This window comes from Erithacus rubecula (assembly GCF_903797595.1).
Source record: "Erithacus rubecula genome assembly, chromosome: 8".
Lineage (NCBI taxonomy): Eukaryota > Metazoa > Chordata > Aves > Passeriformes > Muscicapidae > Erithacus > Erithacus rubecula.
This window is the reverse complement of record NC_136659.1, coordinates 26,472,251-26,493,156: the sequence shown is the minus strand read 5'-3', so window position 1 is coordinate 26,493,156 and position 20,906 is coordinate 26,472,251. Positions and strand designations below refer to the sequence as shown.

The window sequence follows — 20,906 nt, the reverse complement described above, 5'->3', positions numbered from 1 at the left end:
CTGAAATAATGTAATACATTCCATGTGCCACTGCCATTTGGAAGATGGTTGATCTCACTCTTGCATGCTTAAAACTACTTTTAATGAGGGCCTCTCATGTTCCTGCTAACTTTCCTAGGGGAAATGGAGCCAGTCATGTGCTTAGAGAGAGAACAAAATTAGTATTTTAGAATGCAAGTTAAATTGTATTGATCTCTCTCTGAATATTCCTTCCGTGTTCTCAAGAGGTTTATTGTCTTAAAACTAGGTGGGACCACTCCTACTATGGAATTGGAAATTTAGAAGAAAAAATCTACTCTCTGCTTAAAGGCTCATTTTAGTGACACTCTGAAATGGCAGCTTCAGAGTTTCTGAGGTTATTTAAGCTGTGAAGTTCATCTGGAAGACTCAAAATTAATGGAGACCTCTTAACTACAGCAACTCCTCATCTTTCTTTAGGCCACATCTGCAGCCTGGATGGGTTTCCCAAGCTGATTCCTTAATGTACAAAAGTGAGAATTGAAAATGGGGCAACTTGGTGGGAGTTGCATGGATTTTGTGTTTGCTTTTCTTTCTAGTTTGTGACTTCCTGAGGCATATCAATGTGGATGGCACATTTGAAACATGGAAAAATGTGAGAGCTAGCAGTATTATTTGTGCATATTATTTGTACCTGTGTGTTTGATAGCATTTTGTCTGATAGTATTCTGTCTGATTACACAAGTTAAACAGTTTGTGTCCATAAGAAGGGGGAAAAAATACAGTCAGAGGACTAAGCATTGACAAAAGATACCTTCAAAGAGAGTACCAGAGTTCATTACAAGAACAGTGAAGGTGCTATTAATCAGGAAATCCCTACCCATCTGGTTCCAGCCACACTAAAAGATTTATTTTTCTGATGTAGGCCAAAGCTACAGAAGTCTTGCTTCTGACAGAGAAAATACAGCATTATAGCCATTGTGTCTGATGGCTGCCTGGAGCACACCAGTACAAAATAAGAAGAAAACTTACAGAGAACTGACTTCCATATACAGTAATTTCTTGTTTTGACCATTTATGGTGGTTGCATAGTAAAATCAATCAACAATGAATTTATTGTAAAGAAGCTGGAGAGAACAAAAAACTGTCATGCTGATCCATTTCTGAGTCACAAGATCTCTGGAGGATGTTTTGCTTACTAATGCTGGATAGAGCTGCTGCTGTCAGATGTGCAGTTGGATAGGAAAGGGCTGCAGCTTGACCATCTTGCCAAGAGATTTTACCACTAAGAATGGCAAAAGAATTCAGGTCTCTGAGGTTTGATGTAGAGAGAGACTGCAAAGGTGACTATAGAATCAGTAGTTGAATCAGAGGCTGAAAATACACTACAAATATTGTATACTGATTAAATGTTGCATAAAGCTGAAATCTAAAGTGGTTATGGGAGCTGGATGTATATGGCCAGGTTGTTTTGTTTGTAAGTATGCCTGTGCTTTGTTGTAGTGTGAAATGTCTATTCTTTGCTTGGATTATTTGTTTAATTCCCCAGCAGCTGTGAATGGGGGTTTGGTTTTCTTTAAAGAAATGCAGAAGACATTTCACTTGCATTCTTAATGGAGCTTTAAGTGTTTTCTAAGGCTATTACACCTTTTTTTTTAACATTTTCCTTAGTGCACATTGCAAACACTCTGAGAAGAACAGATTTTGGCAACTGTCAGAACTAGACCTTAACTAAGGAAGAGAGATGCTTTTTCAAAACCCACTTTTCCCCTTACTCCTTCCCTCCAATTTCAATCTGGTATTAGGGGAAAGAGGAGGCCTGTTATGCCTTCAGGTACCATGTCATCAGACAGAACTGGCAGCCTACTTTAGACTTGCATGGCTTAATCTGCAATTGGTCAGTTACAAAACACCCTCCTCTTTAAGTCATTAAGTATTAGCAAACTGGTTAATAATCTTCTTGCTTTCAGCTGCTCATTGCTAACATTTTCACCCTCGTTGCAGCCTACAAACTGAGCTAAGCAAACTGTCTATATTGCCCAAATATGTTTTTTATTACTATTTATTTTTCCATAAGCACCACACCTTGGTACTGAACAAGGTATAAATCAAACCAAGAACCCTGCCCTGAGGAGATTGTATTCTATAAGATAGTCTTGCCTTTCATAGTTGGATTTTTTTTTTTAATGAAACTCAGAGTGAAATATGCTGAGAGGTAGAAAAAGCATATTTCTTGCCTTTAAAACATTTGCTTATGAGTTATCTTGGAAAATAGGCAGTGTTCTAAGCACTCTTTGTTCTCATAAAAGTAATACAGATATTGAAGTGCCCTCAGTGATGGTTGTATCTTCTGTCAAATTTTTCTGTCAGACCACCTTTTAGTAAAATTATATATATTGCATTAAAAACTGGGTATCAGGAGAGGGACTGCAGCACAGGTATGGGATCAAATAGAAAGGGTTTGGTTGTGATTTTGTGGAGTGCAAGTGATTTATATGTCTTGTATGCAGTCCTTAGGTAGGGAGCCCATCCACTGCACAGACCCAGGTTACAGACTGCTGAATAATGAGGCTTCTCTGGCATTTTTAGTTAATGATTTGATAGAAGTGGGAAGGAAACCACTACCTATCCTACTACAATGGAAAATAGCAAAATAATAGTGATAAAGATTTGTAAAAGCTGTATGGGACTCTGTGAGAATTGCTGCAGCAACAAAATGAAAGTGGTAAAGAACGAAGAGCTGCTGCTGCACAACAGTGAAAGGATCCCATTTCTGTGCAGCTCTGTGCAAGTTACACAAGATTAAATTGCAGCTCTGTCATTGTCATTCATGCAGACTGCAGTAATTTTTTCCCAGTAGTAGTTACAGTAAAGTAATATTTTTTTTAACACTGGATAAGTCTCTTTGAAGATGGCATAATTAGTGGCGGTGGGAAATGAAGATCTCTGATTAACTGCAATTAAAGTATAATGTGATGTGGGTTATCTTATAGATCTTCCAAGTGACCTGACCTTGAGCTGAAAGGCTGCATCAGTCAGCCTGACCAAAGTGTGCTGGGAGCAAAACCCTGCTGGTGTGCACTTTCTGTGCCTGCCAAGGAACACTGCAATATGCTTTTGTCAGTCCCAAATGAAAAATAAGGGTACACGGAATTTAGATGCATCATTGGCAGCATGTGTGTGGTTCCACACCTCACTTTCTATGCATGGCCACACTGGTTTGGTTATTGCTTTAGGGAAAGGGTAAGATCAACATATCCATCTGCATAAATCTATGGAGACAAAATAAAGGATACAGAAATACTTGATGTGCACATTTGCAACTCACACTTAGGAAGGGAGATGAAGCAAAGTTGTTTAGCGAATTGGGTGAGTTATTGTGTTACTGTGCTGAAGAGCAACACTAACTATTGGTCTGCTTTTGTCTCACAGCAAGTTCAAGGTGTTCAATTAAACCTTAATGAAAAAGCAATAGGCTCAGACTTTACTTATGAGTTAGGTCATGAGAACCGTTTTATTGACAGTGTCAAGCTACCCAGTCAGATTTGTATCTTGTGTTTAACCAGAGCTGAGAGAAATTGTATTATTCTTACTGGTTCTATGCTCAATGCTCATGTAATATTTGATTTTTCTTTTGTTGCTCTAGCTCCCCAGTTTGAAACCAGTTGCAGCTATGTGGAAGCTACACTTGAGGAGTTTTTGGCTTGGAGTTGTGGGCAGCCTTCTTGTCTCTCTGGACCATTCAGTTGTTATGATTATTCCAAATACTGGGCTTATGCTGACTACAAGTACATTGCCAGGATATTTGAAGACAAGCCAGAAATTTTCCAGGTGAAACATTAATATTATCTCTTCCTAGTTGAACCATTGCAAATTATCTAATGTAGTTTCTGAAACCTCTCCTGCTATCCCTCTCTGGTCTTTTGGCTACTTATTTTAAAATTCTGAAATAAAAGCTATTGGCTCTCAGGCTAACTGAAATCTGCCAAGTGGCAGCCATCAAAATTCTGGGTCTCCATATAAATTTAGAAACACCACCCCAAGTGACAAAAAAAAAACCCTACCAGGTTGGCATCACTTTCCTTCCCATTTAGGTCAGATCCACCTTGCACCCAAATGGTGCCCAAATTAACAGCTCCACTCAGGAGGGAGGATTGATGGCTTGTATTTCCTTGTAGTAACAAGGCTGTAATATGGCTTTGCTCCACATTTTGACTTGTGGCTCATTTTCTTAAGTAGCTCAGCTCCTTCCCTTAATATAATTTGATTAACTGTTTGTGAGGAGGACAGATTCTGTGGAGGCAGTAAAATGCAGGAAGTAACCTGCCCATGGAAATACATAATCTGTGGTAATTACCATACACAGTAGGACAACTACCCAAGGTATTTCTTTTTATTTTCTCTATATCTATCTCCTGTTTCAATGTCTTGCTTCATCTACATTCCTGCTACTTCTCCTTACAAATTGTAAGAGTGCAAAATTAAGGATAGCTATCCAAAAGGTGTACTTCTTCAAAAGATATAGAGTAAGTAAAGCCTCATTCATTTCTAAACGTTGGAAGGTGAAAATGGAATATTAATTCTCTGTAAAATCACTGTGTCACTGGGGTGACAATGATCATGAACTGATAATCCCCCTCAAATTAATTATTTCCTCAGAAAACATTTCCTGTGCTCATTAAATGTATCCAGCACAAGCCAACAGCAGCCCAGAAGCCCTGAATATCCTGCTGCTTCCTTCACACTTGAAGGAAACAACCATTTTTCTACCCCTTTATTTGCCTTGCCCCCATTCAAGAACAAAGTTGATGCTCCAGGAGTTGCATTTCTGTGCAGGTATCATGCCACAACCTGATCACCTGACCTAACACACAACAGATTGTACTGCAGTTTTAGAATACACACATGCAATGGTTATGCCATGGATTTTTTTTGAAAGGAAGAATCTGGGAAGGAAAAAAATTGGTGGTGTTATGCAAGCAAATATGGTGTGTGTCATCTGCCATTTTCACAGGCCTGGGAGAGAAATACATCCATCAGTTCCACCCTCTCATGGCTTTTGAAACACTATTACACCAGCCAAAGGAGTTTTTTGTAGAAATTATCTTCCATTCTTGTTGAATTTGATGATAACTCCTTTTTTTATTTCTAGATTTTATTTAGATTTACATAAGGTTATTTGAAGGGGAAAAGAAGGCCAACTGCACTGTTATTTATAGTGATTAATAGGGCCATTTAAAAGTTGTTTGAAATTTAGATTGCACTGTTTATCATTTACAGTTGTGTGGGCTAAGGTAATGATTCCATTATTCTAATCTATGAGCAATATCTAGCATCTTACATTTTTTGTTCAGTTGATATTTCATTACAGAATTTGAGATATAAATCAGGAGCAAGATACATGCATGAAGTTTAAATAGAAATGAGACCTTTTAAAGTGACATACGGGTACAGATTAACTTCATTATAAGCAGCAAATGAAATAAATATATATCACAAGTAATGTGCCATCTGTTATGGTTGGAGCACCTTTTAGTGCATTTCTTCTAACTGTGGCTTTTTATTGTAGAAAAGGAACCCATTGTGACAAGATTTCAGTAATACTACCAGTTCCTTTTCAGTTCATTGGTTAAAAACTATTTTACCCATAATCGCTTCAACTATTTACTACAGCAGCAGCATTTTCAAAAAGTTCTTTTAAATCTAATATTGATTATGTGTGCTTTCCTTTCACTTAAATTGTAACAAAATATAAAAACTATTTAGGTGTGAGATTAAAGTGTAGAAATGGTGTTACGCTTAACTTTTTCACTGAAATAGTTGTATTGAATTTCAAATTTTATGCCTGCTGAAATCTATAGGAGCAACTTTTTCGTTTTGATCTTTTGCTGTCTTTGACAAATGTTTATATTACACTTCTGCATTTTTTTTCAAATGATATCTTTAAAATCAATAAGTCTGAAATTCAGAATCTTTAGCAACACCTAATTTTTGGAAAGGCTATTGCTCATTTTGAGGGTTTCCTGATACAGAGTAATGGTGAAGTCATCCTTATAATGTCTAGCTGTAGTTTTCCTCATCCATAGATCTTAAAAAAGAATAGTCATCCACCTGTCTGCAGGCAGCAAGCTTACATACTTAAATTAGGACTCCTAGACCCCTATTTTCTCTTTATAGACAGCAGAGAGAGAGAGGCTTTTCCAAGGCTTGATTGAGAGTGCTTAGACTAGAGCAGGAGCCAAGCTTAAATTAGGTTCCTAAAGTTAGGTAATGTGAATGGCCCCAAAATGTTTTACTGAAATGGAACAAATACCATTATCTTCTTTTTCAAGATGGGAAAAATAAAACTCAGAGATGAAGCGATTTGCCCAAGACCATCAGGAAGCCAGAAATTTAATCTCTGTTTCTTAAGCCTCAGTCTGGGGCTCCAGCCAAAAGGTACCAGTATCTCTGGCCAGTATTCCTCAAGTGCTTTCCAATAAACAAATGATCAGGCCCTGCAGGTGGCAGGGAGAGCTGTAGATATATGGAAAAGCTTTATCCAAGCTACACAGAACCATTCTGCAAAACCCTTGGATTGTCAGAAAAATACCTCACAGTGCCTCTTTCCAAGTGTCAGCCCCAAGGTATTGCTTGTGGGAGGATCAACAGACTGGAAAGATCCAGAACTGTGTTCATAATACATGCACACCTGTTCTGCCCTCTCTCACCCTGTCATCAAGTTAAGTTCACTGCCTCTGCAGTTGCAAATGTGTCCATTAAATAATCAGGAACTTAACCTGGCACAACACTGGGTCACAGATGGGGTAAAATCTGTGTTCCCAGATTGTGGGGAGAAAGCTGAAATAGGAGCAAAGAGAGAGCAAAAATTCCACATACATTATCAATTGTTTGAAAAGGGAATGGGGATTTTTCTTTCCTTTCGTTATCTCCTTAGATGCCCTATATTGGAATTTTTCTGAAAGCAATCCTGAGCTTGGGCGGATGGTTAAGGGTGGAGAAAGATTAAAAAGTATTTAAAAGGAAAAGAATCCACATGTGGCCATGAGAATTTGGGCAGCCCTTCTGAAGAGCAAAGGAGTAACTTGAGTGATGAGAAAGGTGGGGATGAGAATTTTGGAGGAAGGGGAACAGACCATGTGTGTTCCAGAGACCAACCAAGGCAAAACAGCTGCAGTGAATAGAGTGGAACGAGAAGACAGGAGACTCTCAAACTAAGGATTGGAAGTGAATCAGTTCAACAGCTTACTTAAATAAACCTTTTTGTTGCTGTAGGATGTTAGGTGGTCTGACTTTGGCTTTCCTGGAAGGAGTGGAAAAGAGAGCACACTGTGGATTGGTTCTGAAGGAGCAAACACCCCCTGCCATTTGGACTCCTACGGCTGCAACTTAGTGTTGCAAGTACAAGGAAGGTAACAAGTGCACATACATACAGCAAATACAGGGGAGTTATATTGTGCATAAAGTTAGTTTTGGACTCTTTTAGTATTAATGCTAGGTCCTGATTATTTTAGCATTCTGAGTTCTGGATGACTGAAGAGCATAATAACCGTTCTACAGGAAATGGCAAAACTTCAGGGTGTTCTGGAATTAAAATGATTTTATTTTCTAGACTGTGTGTCATGTGGTTCAATTATAAACACTTTAATCTTCCTAGTAGTATGAATTCAGGAATTTGGAATTTGGAGATTAAAGAGTTAAAAAGGCCCCAAACAAAATAGAAATAAACTACTTTAGACTTGTACAATATTGTCTGTGCAAGAGGCTCTAATAGCCTGCTAGAATTAATTTGAAAGGGGACCATCATGATGGGAGCAGCCAGCTGTGAGCAAAGTTGAAAGGGACATTTGAGGCTCCAAACTCATTTGGGAGCATGTGGCTGTTGCTGTACCTTTCTGTCTGTTTGCATGTTTTTTGGGGTTTTTTTTTCCATTCTTTTATTTCTCCTTTCCTTGCATACTGGCCTCAGGGTTGGTGGTGGGGTTTGTTTTGTTTTTGGGATTTGGTTTTTTGTTTCTTCTTTGGTTTTGGGCTTTTATCTATTACTGCTGTAGTAGTGTTAGAGTAACAGAACAGGTTGCATGCACTTTTTAGGTTTGGTAGTATAGAGGGGAAGGAATAACTTGCTAGGGAGTTTCAGTGGAATTACTCTGCCATTTTATAGAACAGTAAGATCATGGTGGTGGTGGTAGTGTGATTAAGGTGCAGGATTGGAAGTCAGGTGTTGCATTTTAGCTGGGCAGTGCCACATGCTGACTGGTTTTAAGGCCTGAGGTAAATGAGTTAGTCATCATCTTATCCCTAAGAAAGGTAACTCTGTGTAGGGTTTTCATTCATATTTATAAACAGCCTTGAGGTCCTTGGGTGGATATGCAGCAGAGACACTCTAGAAGCCTCCCTCAACACTGCAGCCAATCCTGTAGACTTCAGACCACATCAGTAAGAATTGTATGTTGAAGTCCAGACACTTTAGTGTATTCAAGAACCAGAAATCTCAATGAAAACCAGACTTAAATGCCATAATTCTAAGGGCCCACTTAACTACTGGATGTACTAAATAAATACAGTGATGTAGCAGTCACAATACCTGCCAAGCCTCTTTGATATCTACCTTCAGATGTTGAACTCAAGGCAGAGTTCCAGCATCATGTAGCAATTTTGTCCACCTTCCCAAGGCACTTCCTCCCCCTCAAGTAGACCAAAATCCTTGTTCCTCTTAGTGAAAGAAATCCAAAGCCTTTGCACAGCCTGAAAAGACAAAGTTGTTTTCCTCTTCAGAGCAAAGCCTTTAAATAGATTGCAAAGTTCCACAAGCTTGTGAATCCTGGGCTTCTTCAGAGCAGAAAGATTCCCTTTTGAGACTCACAAACAAGACAGGCTTTGTAACAGAATATAAGCTTATGCTAAACTTAAATAGATTTGCCTTTGCAGGAAAGCCAGGGACAACTCCTTAGCCCTTTGTTGCTATCTTGAATTTCCTCCTTGCATCCCTCAGGCTTCTTAATTTTTTGCTTTATGATATTGCTTTGTCGTCAGTCTGCAGGATTAACCCTGAGCCTCCTAACCTAGTCATTCTCTGCCCCCTCAGAGGATCCAGCTTAGAGGGCAAAATAAAGTTGCAATAAGTCTTGAGTTTCACAAGTGGTTTTATGCTTGCATCCAGCAGTTGCTTTGGTAATTACCAAGAAATATCAGCAGCCTGTGTCACTTGCATCTATGCTGGTATCTGTAGTTCTGACTATCCTGCTATTCCTTTCTATTCTGTTCCTGTCCCTTTTGGTTTTGTGCCATTTGATTGCTTTGCTCACATTTTCAGATCTGTGACTTAGAACTGACAACCAGAAGCAGTAGACAAAATTCAAGAAGTGAGTGCCAAGGGAAAGGACACAAAGAAAAGCCCTTGCTAGAGTCCAAAACAAAGAGAAGAGCTACACAAGCTCTCCAGCTGTGCTGTAAAGTGCTGCCTGTACTTTTCCATTGCTTAGTGCATTGGTCATGTTCTTCTGTTTGTCTGGCACCTCTTAAATGTGATCAATTCTCTTTGTGTATTCCTCCTGGTTTTTTCTATCACCTAAAGTACTGCCATATAAAACTTCTATTTCTAAATCCCCTGTGTGCCTGCTAAGATATTTCATTTATAATACCCATAAAATTGGCACCAGCAGTTCTGGCATATTCTTTTTTTTCTCTTGGGTCAGTATAAGTGAAACAGACATTAGCTCCTGAGGACAAAGGGTGGTCTCAGCTCTGCTTAGTCTTGTACTGTGGTGCATTCATTTGCTTCTTTGGGCATGTAGAGAGCAACCTGGCACATGAGTGCCCTCATGAGCAGAGCAACCCTGTCCTCCTCTATCTGGCATTTAGTCACACCAGAAAAATCTTAAATGCACAACCAGACACATTTTCATCATGTGGTACTGATAACACAAAAAAATACAGATATTTAAGGATGCTTATGTCTGTGGATGTATCTGTTTTTTATTTATGCCATCTTTGGCATGGGAGCATCAAGGTGATTTTTACTAAGCCATGTAAGAACTGCAGGAAACAGAAGATAATATCTATATCTTTTTACTGTTGTCATCCTAAACACACAATGCCCTCCTTTCAAAACAAATACAGACTCTGAAAGCTTTTCATTTGGTGAACAAAAATACATTGTCTGTAACAAAACTATTTCCTCTAGTTTATAGAGCAATTTTTAATGCTCTGAGCATCTGTAAATGCTGCATGTAAAAAGGAGGAAAAAGAAACCAGATGGGAGAGGTTTTTTAAATTTTATCTGCTTTAAAAAATGATTGGTGAGAAGCTGTAAATCTTTTCAGTTAAAAAATTAAAAAGTGGAATATTTTAAATACACTTTCAGGAGACAGCCTGTAAGCACTGTCTGTGTTCTCACTGCGTAGGAGATTCACACAGCGAGGCAGATTTATGTTTTATTGAAAACCTTGCTACTGCCTTTAGTTCTTTGCTGCAAGTGACATGCACTGAATACATTTTTATCTTCTCTCTATTTTCAGGAAGAGATGGCACCTCTTCCCACCTGGTGACACCAGTTTCCTTTATCCTACTAGGATCCCTTATGAGGAATCCAGCATATTCAGCAAAGTCAACGTTGCCAACCCTGATCTGAAACGCTTTCCTGAGTTTAGGAACTCAACAGCCCATGTTGTTACACTCAATCCAGGACAGGTACCACTTACATACAAGTTTTACATTACTTAATATTCTATTTAACTGGCTGATTAAGGGCTAGGAAATCTTAACAAAATGATTGTAGAACTTCCCTCTTCCTTCACTCCTCATTCAGACTATAGATTTCTCTCAGCCCAGGAGCTTTCTTTGCTGACAGTTATTTAACCTAGACTTTTTTGTACAAAAACTGCAGACAATTGGAGAGCTTGTTCAATCAGCTGCTTGATTCCATACAACCACCTTTCTTGCAACCACCTCAAATCTGTCTACTTCAAAACTTTCTTGAGCTCTGAGCTGTCTACTCTGACAGCAGTATGTTCCATAAAACACATTTGGTTAATGAGTATATAGAGCTAGCAAAGGAACCCATATTTTGGTAGTGAATAGCCTTCACATGTTGCTTTAGTAAATAATTTAATGATGATACTTGCATTTAGAGTGCAACCCATTCACAGGTTTCCTGGTGCTTTATTGGGCTGTGAGGATGTTTTTAATCCTGCTTTGCTAAGCAGGTTCAGCTGTAAGTGCCTGGCTTACAGTCACACAGGCAGGCAGCAGCAGCATGAGAGTAAGGCTCAGGACTCTTGATTCCCAGTCTCCTGCTGTAAATAGTGTCCTTCTTTATTTAATCAACAAGGTGTGTATTTGGAGACTGAATTTCCCTTTTTCCTTTGTTCAGCCATGCATGTCCTTGTAATGCACTGCTGTGCATCTCAAACTGTCAGGACCTTCCAAAGGAATTTTGCAATGGTCATTGCTCAGACAGTGCAACTCAGGCAGTGAGTTGCTGCTTCTGGAGCCCTTCTGCCATAATCCTACCAGATATTGTCCTCTTTTGACCTGCCAGCTCAACAACTTGTATGAGCATTCCCCCATCCCTAACTGGCAAACCCAGCTGCCTTCATCAATTTAAAGAATGGATTTTTGCTAATTAAGTTAATTTTTAGAAGGCAGAGTGGGATAGGATAGTAGCTTCCAAAAAGAGTGATACCCATCTACTGGAAGTGTATATTCTCCAGTTGGTACAGATGCAAATGGGGAATCTATGATCAGCCTTTACTGTTTGCACTACATTAGCTTGTACTCAAACTCCTAAAGCAAATCATTAGTTTCACATTCAGCACTTTGTAAGGTTGCAGCAGTAATTTAAAGCACAAAGAACAAATTTTTACTATTGATAAAAATGTCACATCCATTCAGTACTGTGTTATCCCTGATCCCCAATACTATTTGAATTTATAATCTCCTTTGCAATGATCAAGTGTACTAGTGAACCTTTAATATGATCTTAATTTTAATTAGGTTTAAAGCAATTACAAATTAATCTTGCTAGGAATAAAGATCTTGAGCCAGCTCAGTAATACAATTTGTCTGTATTGCCATGAACGAGATACTTTGGATTTCTTTGTTGGGGAAAGCAGTGTAGAAGCAATGATGGAGCAGTGAGGTATTGCCTTTGTCCATTTTATCAATGCCTTCTGTGTGGTGCTTGCCAGCATCTCACCCAGAAGCTTTTGGGGCAGGTGGCTGGGAACTGCTGCCATTTGATGGAGAGGAAAGGAATGACCTAGAAGAACTCCTTTATTAACAAGGGGGAGTATTCCTAAATAATGTCTTGATATGTGCTTAACAGTGGTTTTCACATAGAATTAGCCCAATTACTGCAGAATTTGTAGGCATCTTTATTTTGTGATAATATGTAGCATCTCCACTCATTCCCAGAGGGTATGCAGAACATTTTGGATTATTGTAACAATAAAAGACTGAAAAATTGAAGACAAAGGTGTTCTTAGGTATTCAGGAGAGCAGCTGCATGGAGGGTGAGTGCAGCTTTGAATATCAAAAACTTAATGTGTCTAATGCCACCTTCTGGTCGATGTTTGCTACCAGCCATTTTTCTACACCCTTTCTGCCTGAAAGCAGAATTCTGCATGTAACATTGTGCCAGTGCACAGAGTGTGCTTCAGTTAGATCCTTTGTTCCCTTCCATTGTACTGTTCAGAGGTGAACCTCTGCTATGAATTTTGGTAGCTGACTGAGACTTAAGGTTTTATAAGGTTTCATCCTTTACCTAACCATTGGCTCAACAGGCATAACTTCTGGTTATACATTAATGATCTGTTCTGAAATAAATGATAAAAACATTGAGATGTCAAGGTTACTCAAATATGCAGCTGAGCAGTTGAAGGGCTTGCAGCAGTACATGACTATATCCACTATATCCATGAAGTATACATGAAGTTGTGTCACACAAATGTAGAGGTTCCTTATAAATGTTTGGACCTGGTCACCTATGTGATGGTTGCAAAGCTGAGGACTAAGTATTGAGCAGCATTTCTAGTAACACCTTTATGCTTTTCTTAAATATATAAATATTCCCTAAAATACCAGAAATAGGACAAAACATATCTGTTCTAGTATCTTCTACCCATGTTCTGGGACAATTGTTAAAAGAATTAGGGATCTGTCACCCTCAGCTTAAATCCTGTTCAGGACAGGTGTCCTGTCTGCCATCAGTGTCTCCTGGAACCTCAACAAGGTGGTTCATCCTTCCTGTCTTACACAATTACAGTCCTGCAGGAACATTGATCCCACCTTGTCCTTCAGCACAGGCTATAGAAGGAGCCTATGCACAGAGATGCTTAACTTTTTTGATCATTAAAAATAGGAGAGATGAATGCCACCTGAAAAGGCTACAAAAAGCTGAGATGCTGTATAAGCATAAAGTCATCGATCATTCTTTCCTCTGCCCCACTCCTCACTGACTTCTGGCTTCCTTCCTGCTCACTAATGTAATTGCTCTTAATCCATCTCCCTGTTAATCCATATCCACATAACTAGACAATGGTAGAGAGACTACAAAGTGCACCTGAGTTTATCTGAAGGTATGGAGAGCAAGCAGCTGCCACTCTGGGCTGCCATGAGCAATCCCATTCCCTCTCTTGCTACCCCAGACAGGTGCTGTTAGAGGCAGTGCTTGCCTGCCCTGTGGCCTGGCCCTGTGCCCCAGTGCAGAAGTGCAAGGAAAGGCCTAATTCAAGTAGTCTAAGAGGCACATTGAGTCTGAGAAGGATGCCCTCCCTCCAGCCTTGAAAAATACTGTCACTGTATGGGAAAAAACTATTCTAGAAAAAGATGAACATTACTGCTTGCTGGTTCTTACCATGCTCTGCTGCTCAGAAGCTCCCCTCCCCTGCTTCTGCTTCCTGCTTTCTCAAAGTCTAAAGAAACACATTTGTGTGGCCACAAATACAGTTGTCACTCAGCCCCTGTGTTTAGCTGCAGTATTTTCTCTTTCTGTGCTTCTGCTGCAGAATCTAACACACCATGGGATCCTGCTCAGCAGCAGAACTGCCACCAGCACAGGCAAACCTCTGACTTGTGACCTAAGCCTGAGCAAAAAGAAATCTTCATGAAGTCAAGGAGGGATTTCCCTGTGCTGCCTTTAAAGAAAGGGTGTAAGAACATCAGATTGGGCTTAAAGTGCAGAACAGCAGAACACACAGTCCAGATTGCCAAAAAAAATATAGTTAATACCAAAGTGTTTTAGTAAGTCAAGAAATGTAGTAATTCACAGGTAGTGTAATGTTCCAACTGAAAGTATACAAAAGACTTTTTAAAAAGGGGTTACAGGGAAAAAAACTACTTTTGTTGGAGAAGGATTTAAGTGATTTTACTAAAAGAGAATTCAGAGTTGGCCACAGCATTATGATAGATGGTTGATAATTCTGTTCTGGGGAAGGAATTAAGAGTTTTCCTATGTAGAGCTGGCCCCAAGTCACCCCATAGAGAAGTCAGACAGTCCAACCCAACCTCAAGACACCAGAACTATCATCTCCATCACAGAAGAAGAAGAATCCAGGAGCTGAATTTATGCTAGGATTAGTGATAAAAACACTGCTCAACCTGCAGCATATGGAGAACCCCATTAATGCTTCCCAAGCCAGGCAAACTAAAGGTCAAAGCTGCAAGTTCTGGACTCTACTTCTCCATCTCTTCTCTGAGCTTCACCTGGGTCACTATGGGCATGGCCTGACACTGCCCCACTCCCTCCCCCTTCACTGTGCTTTTCCCCAGGGCTGTGCCCATGTTTCTGACTCCAGTCACTCCTTGGAAGCCACCAGGAGGGAGGAGGGAGGCAGGATGGGAAGCACCTTCCAAGCAGCAGGACAGCCAGGCACCAGCTGGGATGAGCCATAGGCTGGGGCAGCAGCTCTCACAGAGTCCTCAGGTGGTGTTCCCACAGAATTCACTATGCCTGCACCTACTTCATTTGATTTTCCATTGCCATGGTTGCAAACACTTCTGGGATTTCCTTGGGTCCCCCCATGGCTCGGTGTCTTTATCTTCCCATCACACTGGCTTCCTTTTTGTGTGCATTTACCTAAATATCTTTTTCTAATGAACAGAAATGTCTTGGTATAATATTTCACTTCAGGGTATGCTCTCTTTTTGAAGCAATTCCACCTTTGCCCTACCTTTGCACTGTATCAAGTTAATCATGTCCACTGAGAATTCAAACCTGCTCTGTTCTCTGTGCTGTACAAATCTTCAGCATTGCTCCACTTGCTCTCCCAACTGTTTCTTTGGTTTCTTTCCTCCCATTACAGCATCTCATTTTATCTTTTCTGGGACTTCTGTCCTACTTTAACTTCATTTGCTATATTTGGATGTCACTAGCCTAAATATTGAAATTATCTGATTGGTTACTGTTTAGATCAGTATCTTCCCAGCACTAATAAAGTTAGATAAATTCTGTAGAAAGCAGGCTAGCAAAAGATTATCTCTTAGTCTGGAGTAGTTCTGTCTTGCTGTTGCACTTTACATTTTCCCCGTAAAATGTTTGCTGCATTTGTATGTGTTGTTTCACTGTGGCTTACTTTCACATTTCTTACGGGAATGTAACTAAATCTGTGTCCAATATTCATAAACATATGGAAGTCTGCTTTATTCTGTTGTGGAATTGATTGTTAGAGGTGGGAGCGGTGGTTTTTCTGTTCCTTTTCATTTTGTTGTGTGTATGTTTGTTTCTAATTTGAAAACCTAGAAGAATACTAGTGTGTAAACATAGAAGAATCCTACCTCTTTCTTTTCTGGGTTGTTGGCATTTTGGGGGTGTTTTTTGTTGTTTTGTTTTGTCTTGTTAGTTCTGCTCTCTTGCCAGCTGTATTTTTTGGTTTAAATTACTTTTTTCCATTTTTTCATCTTCCTTAAAGTTTTAGTAGTTTTGCTTTTTGATAATTTCAATTTTCTTGTTGCTATAAATCCTTATTTTAACCAGCATAAGCTTTTTCAACAATAAAAGAGAGCAAGTGTCTTTATGGACCTCTTTTGCCTATTGGAGTCACAGCTCTGCAGCTCTTCTATAAACTGCATCAGCAAACAGTGCCAGCTGCAGAAAGACACAACTGCAGTTATTACCCTTAACTTGTTGGCAAGGAAAATCTGATTAGTCTCTAAAGGACCAAGTTCCACCTCTTTGGTTTGAAAACACAGGTCAAGTTGGGGGGATTGCATTTTCCTTCTGGCTATGCCTCCTCTCTCCAGAGCAATTCTGTCTCCATTTTGTGAGTCATGTGGAGCCAGCACGTTCCATGCCTAATTTCCTTCTTGGTTTTCCAGGCAGCATCTCTTCCTGAAACATTTATACACTTCCCTTGTCTCTTGCTTGTGTTTCCTTGCTACAAAGTCCCTCTGCACCAATTCCCCAGTGTCTCCATCCAGTTCTCCAGCACGTTGGAAGCTCTCTGTTCCTACACAGGTCTCACAGGAAGGATCCTGTTGTTGCTGCTCACAGGAGCTCTGCTTTCTTCTGCTGTAAAACAAAGTTTTCCAGGGTTCATCATTACATCCAGTCACTTGGAGGGCACCCAGATTCTTTAGCAGAGCTCAGTGTCAGATCCCCTATACAGCAGATGAGCATTTGGAGGTAGGGAGATTTGTGTGATTTTGCAGTCAGCAAAACTGGCAAACACTTCCTTACAGATAAACCCATTGCTGCTAATGCAACTGCACTGTTCATTTAAAGTGGATGTTTTCTGGATAAAAATAAAACTCTGAAACTTGTTCAGTGTAGAAAACATGTTTTGGCTGCAGTCTGTAGGGTTTCATACACTTATATGTCAGGACTAACTAGTGATATTTTTAAAATAATGACCCTCCACTGATTGACTTCCTTTTCTGTTCTGTATGCTGTACTGGAATAAAGAATAATTTCCAAATGTTTTTGACCTTTGGAGAGCCATGCCTTTTTTTTGTTTGATTTAAATTGAAGCCTGTGGAGAACATTTTGTCCAAAAAATGAGAGTGTTCCAAGTGTCCTGTAAGTGTTTGCAGAGCTGGTGCCATTGTTTCCTCCACAGACATTTTCTCATTAGCCATGTTTTGATATAATGAAGCACAGGGCTATCTGGAGAGCAGAACATTCTTCTAAGTAATTTGTGTCTACCAAGAGAAAGAATTGTCTGCAAGTCAGATACAGATCATTGCTTCACTTTCCCCATTGTGAAGTGCATATTTTTATCTGTCTCTGACCATTTTTATAACTTGCCAAAAAATATCTTTTATGCTTTCCTTGATAGCTCCATGCTAATCTAATGTTCAGTAATCTGCAAAGCTTGTCCTCTATCATCAAAACAACATCAGTATCATGTACCATAAAAACCATGGGTTGGAATCAATTTTATGTCACAGTTACCATCCTGATATTGTTATAAAGCTCTGATCTAAACTAGATTGTCCCAGAAATCATGACATTTTCTTTTAAAAGTCTGTCTACTAAAAGTGACAAATTTAATACTGATGAATATTTACCAGAACTAAAGCTATGTTTTGTCACCTAGTCACCTAGGTGAGCATAGGGATGCCTGTTTTTTAGGGAAACCAGCTGGCAGTCCTAAAGGAACTGGGATGTCTGCTCAGCTAGAGAGTCACAAAAGAATTCCTGCTTGGCTGAGACTTTCTGAAGCCCTGATGCACTGCTGCACCAACTGTACCCCCTCTGTACTGCTGGACTTTGCTTACCTAGAACAGTTAAAGGTTATAGTCCTGCTTGGGACTGTATGGAAGGAGTTGGGATGAAAGGTAGTTCTGGATCATGTCCATTTCTTACAGACAGAATTGGTAGAGTGGGCATTTAAGTCTTGAAAAAAGACTCCTTAAAAGAGAGAAATAAATACCACCTCTCACCTGTGTCCTTGCCTCAGTTCTGTCTCTACAGCCCACATCACCTAAATTTACAAACTGTGTCTTTCTTCATGCTTCTGCTTGTACCTTAATGTAATGTCTCCCATTCCAGGTCCTGCTTGTTCCAAGGCACTGGTGGCACTATGTGGAATCCATTGATCCTGTCACTGTCAGCATAAACTCTTGGATTGAGCTGGTATTTTCCTTTAATCTTCTGGGGATGTAGCACTTCCAAGGGATTTCTGTCCCTTGCCTGGCGGGTTCAGTCCTATTGGGTGTGTTGTGTTCAGAGGCTGGGAAGGGAAGAGCCCTTATGGATACAGTTTTTTTGGAAGAACCTTTCAAGGTTCCAGATCTGAAGTCCCAGTCATGCAGAAATCCCCTTTCAAGTTTACTTCAATCAGGTAAACAATTAAACACAAGCTAAATTTTCATGCCTAGTTTCTTAAGGGCCAGCCAACTTTGTGCAGAGTAGAGAACAAAAATACAGCAACTTCACCTCAAGGACAAGCTTATGTGCAAAGCTAAATTAGAATTTAAATCAGATTAATGTGAATAGGAAGGGAGGGGAAGAAGAATTTTGAATTTTCATTCCTCTGTGATAGTTTTGATTTGGCTGAAGTTGGATTTCCTCATGTACTTAATTAATTTTCTTCTCCCCGGGCTTTGATTTTTCTTGCTCATGTTAACCAGTATGTATGGGATGATTCCAGGGATATCATGGAATAGTTTGGATTGGAAGGGACATTTAAAGGTTGTCTAATACAATCACTCTGCAGGGAGCAGGGACATCTTCCATTAGATCATCTCAATACTCCAGGAGGTTTTCTGATTGACATTATTATTAATCCTAGGTTAATACTAAAGAAAAGGGAAAAAAAAAAGACCTTTTGAAATATCCTGTGAAAGCTGCCTCACTAAAATACTCACTGCCTTATATTTTTTCCTACTTCTAAGACCTATATTAGACTGAAAGTCTGCAAGGGAAAGAACACATGCTATTCTGAGACCACACGATGCATTTCTCATACCAACATCAAACCAAGCAGAGCAGAGGAACTCACTTGGGTATTTCCCTCATGGAGAAGTTTTTGAGATGAAACTTGTGTATTTAGCAAGGAGAGCAGACCAAAGCCCAGGCCAGGTTCTTACATAGCCCTAAGTGCAGTCAGGCTGTTTCCAGTGCCAGAGAAAGCACCAATTACACTGTAGAGCAGCCACTTAAGCCTGCCTGGAATTTGAGCCTTTGAGGTAATTCAGAGGAACTGGCTGTGTGCCCTGGGCTTGGGAAGGCCCTGATGTCACCACACACTTGTGCCCTGATCTGGGTCTCACAAGTTGTTCCCCTCTGGAGGAGCAGGCTGTGATGGGATCAGCTTGGCTGGGAGCTCCCAGGTGGGGCCTGAGCATTTCTAGCTGTTCTTATGTGTTGCAATGTAAAAAAAAAAAAAAAAAAAAATTGGAGCTAAAAGTGGAACTCTATGTCCTTTTCTGTCATAAAGGTCTTGCAGAAGTCATCAAGATCCTGTTTGATGACAGCAAGAGTCAGTGGCTGTGTGGCATCATAAGCAGAGGAGTGTTTGCTGGTCTTGCTGATAGATGACACACATCCTCCCCAAATATCAGTATCTGCCAGGAGCAAATGTGGCTATTTCAGCCCAGGTGAAAGTTCCTTACAGAAATCATTCCTGCAGCTGATGATGTAGCATTGTTTGTTAGGTGTTGGGCAATCCATCTGTAAAATAAATTCTGACATGGATTCTAAAAGACAATTCTAAGAACATTTGCATTACCAAACCAAGCAGTTCTTGCTCGCAGCTGTTACCAGCTGCTTTCATATTGACAGATGTGAATCACACCAACAATTACAGTCCCAGTGAAACCATTAATTATATTGGCAAGAGTTTAGAGTGGAAATTTAATTTGTTTTCAGCTGGATCTGAGCTACCCAAAAGTATTCCTTGCTTTCTAACATACTGTCATGCAATCAGTAGAGCCCTGTTACTCAGCAGGCCAGGATGAATACCAAGAATGCAATACCTTAAATAATTTCCATATGTAGATACCAAAGTCTGTATTTTGGTGGGTTTTTCATACCAGGCCATTAAAAAGCCAAGCATCCAACCCCATGAAATGCCAAGAGCACTTCCCTTTGTTTCTATCCCAAATTCTGCTTAGGGTTCCAGGACAATTTGCTGCCTTCAGCACTCATAGTGGCCAGATGTGTGGTTTGCTTGACAGGTTTCTTGGAGCCACAGTTAGACTGATCAGAGCTGTGGGTTGACCATCTTACATCTTCCCTCCAAAATGAATATATCTAAGCAGCTCAATTAAAGCAAATTTATGCATCTATTTGTCATTGAGATAACCAAACCACCATCGTGTTTGAGTCTACCATTTCCTTCCACATACAAGAAACTCAAATGGGAAAGAAAGCTAAGATCCTGTAAAATTTTGTTCTGCTGTCCTAACCTAGCTAGTATCCAGCTGTCCAAGGGGCTGATGCAGGAAGTGAAGGCCTGAAACAAAGAGCCTGTTACTAAGTAAGTTTTTACTTTTGCAGAAGAGCTTTCAGAGCAAATATGCTTTTCCTTCTGGTGATGTTCAAAAGTGCAGCAGTTTGTCAGCTGCTGTTACATCATAAAATATTTCCTAGATTTCCTTAATATTCAGTTTTGTGCTTGTGTAGACCCTAAATAGCTGCTGCCTTGCTATAACATCCTGTGTGTTTTAATTACTTAAATTAGATATAATATGTAGATATAAAAATGTGCTATGTACTTCTATGGCTCTTCTAGTCCTAAAGAGCTGTTTAAATGCATACATTAATTAAATGCTAATATTGCATTGTAATTTGAAGCACCAGATTCAATTAACAAAACACTAATAAGGGAAAAGATTAGACACACATAGTATTTTTTGCAAATCCTTATTCAGATGAGCAGTCACACCAAAGCCTGTGCTGTCACCTGTCTGGGGGCCCTACCCAGGAAGAGAGCCTGAAACCTTCCATTGACTTCACATACGAGTGTGGCTTTCAAAATGAGGCCATCTATGTTTTTCCTGGG

General features: G+C 39.8%; 1 protein-coding gene across 1 annotated transcript in view; it reads left to right on the top strand.

Moving 5' to 3' along the window:
• The window catches only part of HSPBAP1 (HSPB1 associated protein 1), a gene marked incomplete at its 5' end in the record, with an annotated part of 39,894 nt that overhangs the window by 14,233 nt on the left and 4,755 nt on the right, over window positions 1-20,906 (top strand). The window contains 4 exons of the mRNA XM_079310513.1: window positions 3,605-3,789; window positions 7,234-7,370; window positions 10,479-10,650; window positions 17,951-18,034. Of these exons, the coding sequence (XP_079166639.1) occupies window positions 3,605-3,789; window positions 7,234-7,370; window positions 10,479-10,650; window positions 17,951-18,034 (578 nt within the window). The remainder of the gene's footprint in view (window positions 1-3,604; window positions 3,790-7,233; window positions 7,371-10,478; window positions 10,651-17,950; window positions 18,035-20,906) is intronic.